Source organism: Ursus arctos, chromosome X, assembly GCF_023065955.2.
Source record: "Ursus arctos isolate Adak ecotype North America chromosome X, UrsArc2.0, whole genome shotgun sequence".
Lineage (NCBI taxonomy): Eukaryota > Metazoa > Chordata > Mammalia > Carnivora > Ursidae > Ursus > Ursus arctos.
Genome location: NC_079873.1, coordinates 39,767,304 through 39,781,752, shown reverse-complemented (window position 1 = coordinate 39,781,752; position 14,449 = coordinate 39,767,304). Strand labels below are relative to the sequence as shown.

The following is a 14,449-nucleotide window of genomic DNA, read 5'->3' as shown; positions in this document are numbered from 1 at the left end:
ATCATTTTCAGTTCTCAGTTCATCTTCTCAGTTCCCAGTAATATCACCTAAAACCAGCTCCATGTTTTCTTAAGTCTGGATTATGGTGATTTTTTTCCTCATTGAATTTGCTGATTCCATTCTTTTTACTAGTTCACTTTCAGTGACCATTTGGATATCTTCTTTGGAAAACTGTCCATTTTGCTCCTCTACCCATTTTTTACTGGGTTTGCTTATTTTGTGCTGTTGAGTTGTAGGAGTTCTTTATATAATTTGGATAGTATCTCCTTATCAGATACATGACTTGCAAATATCTTCTCCCCTTACATAGGTTGCTTTTTCATTTTGTTGATTGTTTCCTTTGCTGTGCTTTTTTAACATTTTCTTGGTGTCTACCACATTTGTTAGTGTTCCGTGAAGCTGACTCTTTATTCTGTGCCCTGTCTATCCAGATGGCACATTTTCACCTGGTGATCAGACGTCGGTGCTCTGTGAAATGGCTCACGTAATCCAGCGTGTGCGGTTCTTGCCTTTTTCTCATCTTTCTTCCCACAGGAACTCAGGAAAACACAGATTTTAAACTGTGTGGTAACCGAGGCCTTTACCTCTATGTGTTTAGGAAGTTCCCAGAATTAAAAGCCTGTTTCTTATTGTATAATTCAGGGGCTGATCGGGAAAGAGAAACTACATACAAATTTGAACAGGGAAAGCATAACATAAAGAATTCTTAGCTCTGGTGAGATGGAAGTGACAAGAGATTAGTGAGCAAAACCAAAGAGAAATCTAAAGAATAAAGGAATAGCAGATAAAAGGAACAGCCAGTGCCTCTAGGGCTTTGAAGGAGCACCCAAGGAAGAGCCTCCCCTGCTTCCCAGGGATGAATCCAGACCTTGTTGAGGGACCCAGTCATGGCCCAGAGCATGGAAGAAGAGTTACCGTGGTACCATGCTGGTAGAACTTGCCGGAAAGCTGCGCTCTGGGGTTCCAGAGACAGCCGATCATGGGGAAGCTTCTCACTGGAGGTAGGCCCCTACACATCATCCGAGAGGGGTGCCAGGGTAAGTGCCGGGTGCTGAGTGCCACTGGCTGCAACACACTGCAGGAGCCTGGAGCTGGAGACCCTTCCAGCGCTGCAGGGGCTGGGTGCTCGGGAAGCCGTATGGGCTGCAGGAGCTGGGTGCGAGCAAAGGCATCCACACTGCAGGAGCTGAGGTCCAGAGAAGCCACCCACGCTGCAAGACCTGGGTGCCTGGGAAGCTGCGTGTGCATCGGGAGCCCAGTGTTGGTGCCAGACAAGCTGCCCTTGCTGGACAGGAGCCCGCTGCGTGAGCCCACCGGGACCGGGAAGCAAAACCCCCTCCTCCTGCAGTATTTCTCCATCAACCCTGTGCTGAAAAGGCTCCACATCGTGACAGATATTTAAAGAGACTCAGATCCATTTTTGTAGAGCAGGGAAAGAGGAGTGAATTTAGAGTTGAGAGGCAATAAGTTGATACCCGGCACATTTATTCTTCAGTTTTCTGAAGCAAAGCACAGAAAACATTTGGTAAACTTAAATTTATTGAATCTGGGGAGCTAGGCAGAGGAGGATATTTTGCTCTCTTTCGGAAGGATTTTTCAAGTGTCTGCTCAGAGGAATTCAAAGGACCATGAATTATATTTGGAAAGGGAAGACAGCTGCATGAAATGTTAACAATTTCAGTCTTTGTGTTCCAGAAGAAAACCGTGCCAAATGAAGTATGGATATGAGCGGTACCATGTCTGATTTGTAAATTCATAGTAGATACAACCTGCCTAGAAGTGCACTGAAATTAGAGCTGATGCCAAGGACAATACATTCTGAATATGCAGAGGGGCAAAACAACAAGCCTAGTATCAACATATGTCCTCTCTCGTAGAAGAATTCTGAGACGAGTGGATTCATTCAACAAGTCGACTCTGATCCCAATGGGTCACTCAGGGACCATGTTCCAAGTCATTGCCCTGCCATCTCCTAAGGCATCATTGTCAGCTGTGTGGTTAATGTTGGGCCATTGCTGAGTCCAGTGGGAAGGAGAGAGGGGAAGAGTTTTGCCCACTGTCTTAAGGCCCAACCTGACAGCTGCATATAACGCTTCTACCCATACTCCATTGGGAGGACAAAGTGAGGCTGGTACATGTAATGCCCAGCTACATTCTAGAACTATAAAGAAGAGGCAAATGCCAATAGTTTTTGGTGGATGGCTTGCAGTTTCTGCCATAGGTGGCTTTCCCTCACCTATTTGACACTTGTTGAAAGCATATATCCTTGGGACCAAGGAAAACTTGCAGCTGGCTATTGAGTTGGAGCCCAGATACCTATTTACTATTTGGATGGCTGATGTTGCCACAGTGTTTCCTGTAGATGTAGAGGAGTGGGTCTTTGAGGCACATACATTTTATGTTGGTGCTCCTATGGTTCAGAGGGAAAAGCAAGAGAAAGCAAAGAGATTAGAAAGGTTTAGAGCTGATAAGTAATAAAGACATGAATCTGAACTATTTCTTCCATGCTAGGATTTCCCTTAACAAACTTCACCTTCTTCTTCTGGTTAGACTCGCTCTCCAGACCTCCTACATGGTGGATATGAATCCCCAGGATTCAAATCCCATCTCTCTCACTTATTTAGCCATTTGATCTTCAGCAAGTTATGTAACCTCTGTCCTTCTGTTTTCTCATCTATGAAACATGACTGATAATGATGGCTACCTCTTCGTGTTTAGGGAGGATTAAATGAGCTATGATGTGTAAAGCACTTGGAACAGTGCCTGGCACATCATAAATGGCATATAATTCTTTTGTATATAGTGAGCGCTTTAGAAGAATTTTGTATTACTATATTATTCATATTTTCATTATTGTCACAGGGACTCTTCCATTTCTGTGTTCATCTTGTCTGAACTACCTGTACCCCCTCCCCTCTGCTGATTGTCCTTTGAGTCATTTTTACTTTTTTCTTTTTCTTTCTAGATGAGGGTATTGGGGAAATGCAACAACAGAGAATTTCTGGAAAAGTTTCATTCCACTATGAGAAATTTGGTCAACCCATAGGAAAAGATCCATTGTGTTCCATTTTAGAAGAATTGTGGCAAAATAATAGCCAGCTAGAGAGATATCAAGAAAGCCAAAATCACCCTTTAAGTCATGTGAAAGTATTGATTAAGGAGAGGGGCTATGAATGTAAAAATATTGAAAAAATAATTCATGTGAGTACCAAGCTTGTTCCTTCAATTAAAAGACTCCATAACTATGACACATTTGGAAAGAGTTTGAAGCATACTTTAAACTTACACAATCATAATAAAAGCAATGCGACAAAGAACCTTGATAAGATTTTTGGAAATGATAATAATTTCACCCATAGTTCTTCCTCTACTGAGAATGTGAATATAGGAGCAAATACCTGTGAAATTAATCAATGTGAAAAACATCTTGGCAACAAACAAGTTCTCATCCACCATCAGAAAATTCAGACTGGGGAGCAACTTTATGTATGTACTGAGTGTGTAAAGAGCTTCCCCCAGAAGTCACATCTCTTTGAGCATCAGAGAATTCATGCTGAGGAAAAAGCCCATGTATGCCATAAAAGTGACAAAGCCCTCATCCAGCAGCCACAGATTAATGTACCTCAAAGTGTCTATACAGGAGATAAACCCCATATATGTACTCAGTGTGGGAAGGCCTTTACTCTCAAGTCAAACCTCATTACACATCAGAAAATTCATACTGGGCAGAAACCCTATAAATGCAGTGAATGTGGAAAAGCCTTTTTCCACAGATCCTATCTCTTTAGACATATGAGGATTCATACCGGAGAAAAACCGTATGAATGCAGGGAATGTGGAAGAGGCTTCTCCCAGAATTCAGACCTTACTATACATCAGAAAACTCATACTGGAGAGAAACACTATGCGTGCAGTGAATGTGGGAAAGCCTTTACAAGAAAATCAGCACTCAGAATGCATCAGAGAATCCACACAGGAGAGAAACCCTATGTATGCACGGAATGCGGGAAGGCCTTCATCCAGAAATCACATTTCAATACACATCAGAGAATCCATACAGGCGAAAAGCCTTATGAATGCAGCGAGTGTGGAAAATCATTCACTAAGAAGTCACAACTGCACGTGCATCAAAGAATTCACACGGGAGAAAAACCCTATATATGCACAGAATGTGGAAAGGTATTTACTCATAGGACAAACCTCACTACACATCAGAAAACACATACTGGAGAGAAACCCTATATGTGCGCTGAATGTGGAAAGGCTTTCAGTGACCAGTCAAATCTCATTAAACACCAGAAAACTCATACTGGAGAGAAACCCTATAAATGCAATGGCTGTGGAAAAGCCTTCATATGGAAGTCACGCCTCAAAATCCATCAGAAATCTCATATTGGAGAGAGACACTATGAATGCAATGAATGTGGGAAAGCCTTTATCCAGAAATCAACACTAAGCGTGCATCAGAGGATCCACACAGGGGAGAAACCCTACGTTTGTCCTGAATGTGGGAAGGCCTTCATCCAGAAATCACACTTCATCGCACATCATAGAATTCATACTGGAGAGAAGCCTTACGAATGCAGTGACTGTGGAAAATGCTTTACTAAGAAGTCACAACTCCGTGTGCATCAGAAGATCCACACAGGAGAGAAACCCAATATATGTGCTGAATGTGGAAAGGCCTTCACCGACAGGTCAAATCTTATAACACACCAGAAAATCCACACTAGAGAGAAACCCTACAAATGCAGCGACTGTGGGAAAACCTTCACGTGGAAGTCCCGCCTCACTATCCATCAGAAATCTCATACTGGAGAAAGACACTATGAATGCAGTAAATGCGGGAAAGCCTTTATCCAGAAAGCAACATTAAGTATGCATCAGATTATTCACACCGGAAAGAAACCCTATGCTTGTACAGAATGTCAGAAGGCCTTCACTGACAGATCGAATCTCATTAAACACCAGAAAACTCATAGTGGAGAAAAAGTATAAAGCCATTGACTGAGAAAGACTTCAGCTGGAACTCACAGCGGGGGACGCATCAGATGTCTCATAGTGGGGCAGAGGGGTGCCGGATGCTGCGATCGCGGGTGCAGGGGGAAGTGGGCATGACAGGCTACAGCTTAAGTGAACAGAAGGCAGACAAAGCCAAGTATCCTTCAGTCAATTGAAAATACAAATACCTGCACCACCACCGTTGACGTGCGATTACATGCATAGGGAGACACTCGGGTAGGGCATTTGAGCAATAGTCCTGTTTGGTCGCATGATTCACACAGAGACCCCCAAGCCCCTACACATGGTAAAAAGACAGCCCCCAGGAGATGACTTGTAATCTCTTCCACTTCACTTTTTGGATGAAGGACTTTATAAATTCAGCACTGATTAGCTCTTCATACCCTGAGATGTAAAAGTACTTAATATTGGCCACCTTTTTTGAAATTTCTAGGGTGGGGAGAAGAGTTTTCATTGTCCAAACACCTGCAGAACACCAGAGTCAAGGCCAAAACCTATTTGGGAAGGCAGATCTGTGAGTAGAAGCCAGAAGTTTTTGTGATCGTTGACATTTAAGACACAGGAAAGATTGCCACAAGGAACTGTTCTTTCTCTTCCCTTCACCAGAGTATATTTTTAAAAAACGGACTAGAATTTTTTAACTTAAAGTATCTCTTTAAGTTTAAAATGACTGTATGCATTGGCAAATTAGGCATAGCTCTAGCCGATGTTACAGGAATATAGTTATTAAACCTTACAGACATCTAAAGGGGGCAATTGTTTCCTCATTACTTCCATGCTGTGGCAGCAGGTGATTCACATCCCCAAAAGGTATGCGTACTTCCTTTTTTTTTTTTTTTTAAGATTTTATTTATTTATTTGACAGAGACAGCCAGCGAGAGAGGGAACACAGCAGGGGGAGTGGGAGAGGAAGAAGCAGGCTCCCAGCAGAGGAGCCCGATGTGGGACTCGATCCCGGAACGCCGGGATCACGCCCTGAGCCGAAGGCAGACGCTTTAACGACTGCGCTACCCAGGCGCCCCGTATGCGTACTTCCTAACCTGTACCCCAAAAGCTATCATTTATGTAAGTTGCAGACCATAGATTTCTTATCCCCTTACTAACTGTGCTAAAACAATGGAACTGAGCCACAATACGCTGGACTTCCGGTCTCATCCACTGAAGCTTCTGCTTTCTTTGGGATTCCTATTTGAAAAGGAGCAGTTGATAAATTGGGTTTCAATACATAACATTTTGATTTTGTTTTTCTTTCAATTTGGTAAGATACATTCATTTTCTGCACACACATTAAGAGTAGTATTGTGTCAATTGCTATGGGATAAAGTCATGTATTTGGTTAGTCTAAGATATAATTATAGTTGAAGAACTGGAAGACTTCTCTAGAAAGAGCACTGCTTTTTTTAAGCACTGATATATAGACACTCTCTCATTTTTCCTTAAATGTTTTTTATGATACTCACAAGAAAAGGGGCTTTCTAGCATGCAATTTTACCTTTTTTTTAAACCTTTTTATTACTGTATAATGCATACAGAAAATGCAGAGATCATAAGCAAACAGCTCAATGAACTCTTATCAAGAAACACAACATGGCAAGCACTCCAGAAGCATTCCCTGTGCTCCCTTCCAGGCCTTGTCCCCTCAACCCCCAAGATAAACACTATCCTGACTTCTAACAGCATAGATTAGTTTTGTCTGTTTGCTATTGTATATAAATTGAGTCAAACAATTGTATTTCATATTTTGGTGGAAAATGTCTATTAGTCTATTATATATATTATATATATTATAATGTCTATTAGTGTCTATTTTCATTCACATTGTAAATGTGAGGTTCATCCGTTTTGTTGAATACAGTTGTAGATAATTCATTCTCGTGGTCATGTTATATTCCATTGTGTGACTATACTACAGTATGTTTATTCCACTGTTGATGGACATTTGGGTTGTCTGTAGCTTCAGGCTATTAGGAATAGCGGTGCTATAAATATTTTAGTGCCTATTTATTAATGAACATATTTATGAATTTCTGTTAGGCATATTTCTAGGATTTGAACTACCAAGTCATACAGTATCCCTATGCTCAGCTTTAGTTTATAAAACTAGTTTTCCAAAGTGGCTGTACCCATATACACTCCCAGCAGCACAGTATATGAGTTCTAGTTGCTCCAGATTCTTGCCAACACTTGGTATTTTCCATCTTTTTTACTTTAGCTCATATATATATAATATATACTTTAGCTTATATATATATATATATATATATATATTAGCATATATACCATTATGGATATATCCATATATATCCATAATGGTTAGTATATAGTGATATCTCAGTGTGATTTTAATTTTTACTTCTTGTCTTCCAATTCCACTATAGTAGCCCCCCAAGATGGCTAACTGATAGCTGAGATCTGAGACCCAGGCATGGGCCTCACATGCCTGCACCATTTCTATTTCACCAACAACAGTAAGCAAAAATGTAAATCTTCCCACACAAAAAAAGCCTGAAGCCAGATGGTTTAGCTGGTTAATTGCATTAAACGTTTATAGGCGAAATAATATCAAAACTCCATAAAATCTTTTAAAAATAGAGGAAGAAGGAACATTCCCCAAGTCTGTGAGGCCAGTATTACCCTGATACTTAACAACCATACCAACACATAACAACAATAAAAAAGCTACGGACCAATATTCCTCATGAACATAGACGTAAAAATCCTCAACAAAATATTAGCAATGAAACCTAATAACATATAAAAGAATTATAGATCACGACCAAGTGAGGTTTATTTCATGATGCAAGGCTGCTTCAACATTCAAAAATCAGTCAATGTTATCATATTAATAAGCTGAAGAAGAAAAGTCACATGATCTACAGATTCAATACAATTTTATCAAACTTCCAGCAGGCTTTCTTCCCCCAAAACTGATAAACTAATCTTCAAAACACAGAGAGAGGTAGAAAGGATCAAGAATAGCAAAAAGGAATCTGTCCAAGAACAAAGAGGAAGGACATTGGCCTACCAGTTTCAAAATTATTATAAAGCTACAGTAATCGAGACAGTGTGGTGCTGGCATGGGGATAGATACATAGATCAACAGAACAAAACAGAGTCAAGTAATAAACCCTCATACTTATGGTAAACATTTTTTTTTTCACAAAAGTGTGAAGGCAGTTCAATGGGGAAAGAAAAGCCTTTCAACATTTGGTGCGGGGATAATTGGATATTCACATGCAAAGAGATAAATTTAAATCTTGCTTCACACCATTCTAACAACTCAAAATGGATCAGAGACATAAATACAAAAGCTAAAACTAAAAGTTTTAGCAGAAAACAGGAGATACTCTCTATGACCTTGTTTTAGGCGAGAAATTCTTAGGACACCAAGAGCAGGATCCATAAGGAAAAAAAGAATAAACTGGACTTCATCAAACTAAAAGCCGAAAAGGTTTGTGCTTCAAAAGACACCACTGGGAAAATGAAAAGACAAAACAGACTGGGAGAAAACATTTGTTAAGTCCTATGTCTGATAAAGGACTTGTATGTGGGATATATAAAGAACTCTTACAACTCGATAAAAGGAGGCAAACAACCCATTTTAAAAATGGGCAAAAGACTTGAAGAGCCATTTCACCGAAGAAGATATAGTGCAAGTAAGCACAGAAAGAGATGCCCAACATCATGAGTCATTAGGGGAATTCTAATGAAAACCACAATGAAATACCACTTTACGTGCACTAAGATGGCTATAATAAAAAAGACAATCGCACAAATGTTGGCAAATACAGGGAGAATTAGGAACTTTTCATACATTTCTGGTGTGAATGCATTAAAGTGGTATAGCCACTTTGGAAAAGTGGCAGTTTCCCTAAAAGCTCATCATAAATTTACCGTAGGACCCAGCGATGTCACTCCTAGTATCCACCCAAAATATACGTAACGCGTTCGCACCAACATTTGCACCTACTTATAACAGCATTATTTATACAAGGCAAAAAGTAGAGACGATCAAAATGTCCATCAGCTGGTAAATGGATACACAAAATGTGAACAAACACTAACAAATACTATGACATGGATGAACCTCCAAAATGTTACTCTAAGTGAAAGAAGCAAGACACAAACGATCAAGGATTGTATTTGTATATTGTATTGATATGAAATTTCCAGAAAAATCCATAAAGATCTGTAGATTGGTGGTTGTCTGGGGGTGAAAATGGGAATGGTCAGTAACCGCAAATTAGTACAGGAATTTTATTGGGGTGATATGAATGTTCTAGAACTTGATCGTGGTGATGGATGTGGCAAATTTAATAAAGGTCATTGAGGTGATCCTTAATGCCATTCCTTTTTAAACATCTGGATTCCCTGCCATAACATCTGTTGCCACCTATAGCTAGAATGAACTGTTGTCTTGGAGCCTGCTGTACATTTAAGAATAAACTTTTGTTTAAAAAAAAGTCCTGGAACTGTACAATTTAAATATGGAGTGTACATTATACCTCAATAAAGTTGTTTCTTTCTCAGAGTTTGTTTTGCCTATTCTAGGTCCTTTACATTTCCGTATGAATAGTAGAATAAGTTTGTCCGTTTCAACAACAACAAAAAAGCTGCTGTGGTTTTTATTTGGATTAGTTCAAATCTACAGATCAATGTGGGGATGACTGAAATCTTAACAATATTGTTTTCTGATTCATAAATGAGGTATATCTCTCCATTTCTTTAAGTATTCGTTAATGTTGTTACATTTTATTACATTTGTAGTTTTCACTTTATTGGTTTTTTTTTAAAGATTGTATTCATTTATTTGTCAGAGAGAGAGAGCACAAGCAGGGAGAGGGGCAGGCAGAGGCAGAGGCAGGCTCCCTGCTGAGCAAGGACTCGATCCCAGGACCCTGGGATCATGACCTGAGCCAAAGGCAGACGCTTAACCGACTGAGCTATCCAGGCGTCCCACATTTGTAGTTTTCAGTATACAGGTCTTTCACATCTTCTGACAAATTATTCCCTAAATTTTTCATATGTTTCTTGCTTTTTTATTTGGTGTCATCTTGTTTCTACTTTATTGTGTGATATTGGTTTTTCATTTAAATTTCTTTTTTTTTAAGTAATCTCTACAGACCCAACATGGGGCTTGAACTCACATCCCTGAGATCAAGAGTTCGCATGCTGGACTGACTGTGCCAGGCAGGTGCCCCTTTAACTTAAATTTCTTATTGTTAGTTACTAGAATATAGAAAGTTAATTGATGTTTATATGTTTATCTTGTGCAGAAGTTAGAAGAAACAGTCCACACACAAGACTGCCCTCATTTATGACAGCAACAGCAAGTTCAACGGTCTCCAAGACCACCCTCAGTTTCAATAATTCACTAGTTGGACTCTCAGAACTCCCTGAAAGCTGTTAACACTCACGGTTACATTTTATTATGGCTAGAGGATAGGCATTAAAATCAGTCAAGGAAAGAAGTGAATGGAACAGAGTCCTGGAAGGTAAGCTTCCAGTTGGAAGGAAGAGCTTCCAGTTGTCCTCTCCCCATGGAATCAAGACACTATTCTCCTGGCATTGATATGTGACAATGGCATGGAGTACTGCCAGCCAGGGAAACTCACTCAAGCACTGGTGTCCAGAGGCTTCGATGGGCTCCATCATGTAGGCATGGTTGACTGCTTACACGGCTGATTTCAGTTTCCAACCCTCAAGAGGCCAAGCTTCATGAACCAAAGCCCCCACGCTTCATTATGTTGTTCATATGGCTCTGATCCTCACCCTAAACCTCAGAGGTACTGTCTGGAAGGCATAAGACCCCCAGGTGAACAAAGACATTCCTATCAGGCATGACATTCCAAGGGCCTAGAGATTATTTTCCAGAAGCAAAGGCAAGACTTCTCTTTGAGTAAGGTTAAATTATTCACTATACAGGCCACCCCCTGACCTTTGGCCAATGTTCTTTCGCAGCAAAATATATTTACCTGGGCATCTCCTTGTAGTATAGCTTTTATATGACATCAGCAATAGTAAAAAACAAATCCATCCTATAAGGCCATTGTATACATTTTCATGTTTTTGTGCTTATTTGATCAGTTTTCCCCTTTGATCTACCTCTATTTGTACCTTATTATGAATTTGTGATGAACTATTTAGCATAGAAATTAACTAATGGTTACTTAAGTCCAGTTCTTCAAACCATTTTCCATCAGTATTATATCCTGAAAAGCCTTTAGCTCAATTACTCAATATACTTGACCATCAATATAAATACAATATTAGCAACAATGGCAGTGTTACGCCGTATCATAGTACGGCAGCAGATGTAACCTGCATACAGCACTCTACCTATAGTCAACAATAAGGTATTGTACATTTCAAATTTTGCGTATCTCCTGTTAAGTGTTCTTTCCAAAATAAAATAAAATACTCAAAAGATGCTGGCACATTACTAGAGTCCCACTCAGTCATCAACAATTGGGCCAGCTCATCTCCCAAAGCAACGCCACTCAGTTTGCAGGCTCCCATTCCACCTTGTCAGGTTCCAAAAGTAGGAGGAGTCTTGGCAACATATGGCTTCATTCTTTCAGGCATCTGATATAACAGACTTAAGAGACAATATTATCGGGGCGCCTGGCTGGCTCAGCCGTTAAGCATCTCCCTTCCGCTCACGTCATGATCCCAGGGTCCTGGAATCGAGCCCCGCATCAGGCTTCTCCACTTGGAGCCTGCTTCTCCGTCTCCCACTCCCCTTGCTTGTGTTCCCTCTCTTGCTGTCTCTCTCTGTCAAATAAATAAATAAAATCTTTTTTTAAAAAAAGAGACAATATTATCTCTTGCTCTGAGCCTTTCAGGGTACCAATTGAATGGATTTCCCTTGTTGCATAACCTATTTATTCATTCTTTTACTCTAAGCCACTATTCCTCCTCTCCATTTATCATTGCATTTAATCCAAAATTTTTCACCCTGAGAGGAAACAATAGGTTTGGCCACTGTCCTAGTCCAGATTGCCAAGAGCAATGCCAGTCTAGCAAATGCTTCCCCGTCAGTCTACTCCCATTCCTATAGGGTATCATTGCATAGGTTCAGAACTATTGGGGTATCTCAACCACTAAGTAATACAGCTGCATTCATTGTCAGCCCCAATTTTGCCAGATGGGGTGAAGGCAGAATCTATCACATTAGGCCCTTAGGAATTCTGACATAAACACTTAAAAGTACAGTTAAAGTTGCTTGCTCAGGGATCATCACTCTTCTGGCACCTGAAGTTGTAGCCCTGGTCCTGGGACCACTGAATCCGGGAGGGGAAAAAAAGAAAGTTGAGGTGATGTCAGAGGAAACTATAATCATATCAACATTCTGTCCCAGCCCTTCTTCCCCAGATCCTTCTGAAAAGTGAAGGAATCTATCTATTGGAGGCCCTCCTTTGCCCCACCCCATACTGAGTGCGAGCACACTTGCAAAGGTATAAGTCAGCCTCTCATGCCTTTATCTCCCCTAGTTTCAGACAACAAATGTTTGAAATGCCTGTTTCATTTCTCTATCAAACCACTATTCTGATACAGATGTAATGAAAAGAAGGAGCACATGCACCCCAATGTTCATAGCAGCAATGTCCACAATAGCCAGATTGTGGAAGGAGCCGAGATGCCCTTCAATGGATGAATGGATAAGGAAGATGTGGTTAATATATACAATGGACTGGGGCACCTGGGTGGCACAGCGGTTGGGCGTCTGCCTTCGGCTCGGGGCGTGATCCTGGCGTTACGGGATCAAGCCCCACATCGGGCTCCTCTGCTAGAAGCCTGCTTCTTCCTCTCCCACTCCCCCTGCTTGTGTTCCCTCTCTCGCTGGCTGTCTCTCTCTCTCTGTCAAATAAATAAATAAAATCTTAAAAAAAAAAAAAATATATATATATATATATATATATATATATACACACACAATGGACTATTACTCAGCCATCGGAAAGGATGACTACCCACCAATTGCATGGACATGGATAGAACTGGAAGGGATTATGCTGAGTGAAATAAGTCAAGCAGAGAAAGACAATTATCATATGGTTTCACTCATATGTGGAACATAAGAAATAGCACAGAGGACCGTAGGGGAAGGGAGGGAGAACTGAATGGGAAGAAATCAGAAAGGGAGACAAACCACAAGAGACTCTGGACTCCAGGAAACAAACTGAGGGTTTCAGAGGAGAGGGGGGTGGGGAGAGGGGGTAACCGGCAATGGGTATTAAGGAGGGCACATGTTGTGATGAGCACTGGGTGTTATACACAACTAATGAATCGTTGAACACTACATCAAAAACTAATGATGTACTATACATTGGCTAACTGAATGTAATAATAATTTAAAAAAGCAGGCAAACACACCTGCCACGGATGTGTGAGCCTGCGTTAAGATTCTCTCTCGGGGCACCTGGGTGGCTCAGTCATTAGGCGTCTGCCTTCAGCTCAGGGCGTGATCCCGGCGTTCTGGGATCGAGCCCCACATCAGGCTCCTCCACTGGAAGACTGCTTCTTCTTCTCCCACTCCCCCTGCTTGTGTTCCCTCTCTCGCTGGCTGTCTCTATCTCTGTCAAATAAATACATAAAATCTTTTTTAAAAAAAAAAGATTCTCTCTCTCCCTCTGGCCCTCCCCCACTCTGTCTCTCTCCCTCTCTAAAAAAAATAATAAAAAGTAAAAATAAATTTTTAAAAATTGAAGGAAGAGAGGTGCCTGGCTGGCTCAGTCAGTAGAACATGCGACTCTTGGTCTTTAGGTTGTTAAGTTCGAGCCCCATGTTGGGTGTAGAGAGGACTTAAAAATTAAAAAAATCTTTTAAAAAAATAAATAAAAAATAAAAATGAAGGAAGAATAAACACATTCTCAGATTAACACTCAGATTCTTGAATCTATAAATTTGCCTTTTACCTAATTTAGGAATTTCTCAGCAGTGATTTATTTGAGGAGTTCTTTAGTCATGCCCTAGTTCTCGTCTCCCCCAGGACTCTGATGACATGATTATTAAATACTGTGTTATAGTCTCAGTCCCTGAGGATCTGTTCATTTTTTATTTATTTATTTTTTTTAAAGATTTTATTTATTTATTTGACAGAGATAGAGACAGCCAGGGAGAGAGGGAACACAAGCAGGGGAGTGGGAGAGGAAGAAGCAGGCTCATAGCGGAGGAGCCTGATGTGGGGCTCGATCCCATAACGCCGGGATCACGCCCTGAGCCGAAGGCAGACGCTTAACCGCTGTGCCACCCAGGCGCCCCTCTGTTCATTTTTTAAATTCTATTTCCTCTCTGTTGCTCAGATGGGGTAATTTCTGTTCTTCTATCTTCCAGCTCACTGATTCCTTCATTTGTTCCTCCACTGAGCTCATCTTTTGAGGTTTTTATCCTGGTTATTGTAGTTTTCAGTTCTCAATTTCCATGT

The 14,449-nt window shown here is 40.7% G+C and overlaps 1 protein-coding gene across 4 annotated transcripts in view; it reads left to right on the top strand.

The window, feature by feature from the left end:
* The window catches only part of ZNF41 (zinc finger protein 41), a 44,065-nt gene extending 34,512 nt beyond the window's left edge, over positions 1-9,553 (top strand). For all 4 annotated transcript variants that reach the window (XM_048213487.2, XM_057311052.1, XM_026513460.4 and 1 more), the window contains one exon: positions 2,966-9,553. In XM_048213487.2, coding sequence (XP_048069444.1) covers positions 2,966-4,998 — 2,033 coding nt within the window. In that variant the 3' untranslated portion in view covers positions 4,999-9,553. The remainder of the gene's footprint in view (positions 1-2,965) is intronic.
* The last annotated feature ends 4,896 nt before the right edge of the window (positions 9,554-14,449 follow it).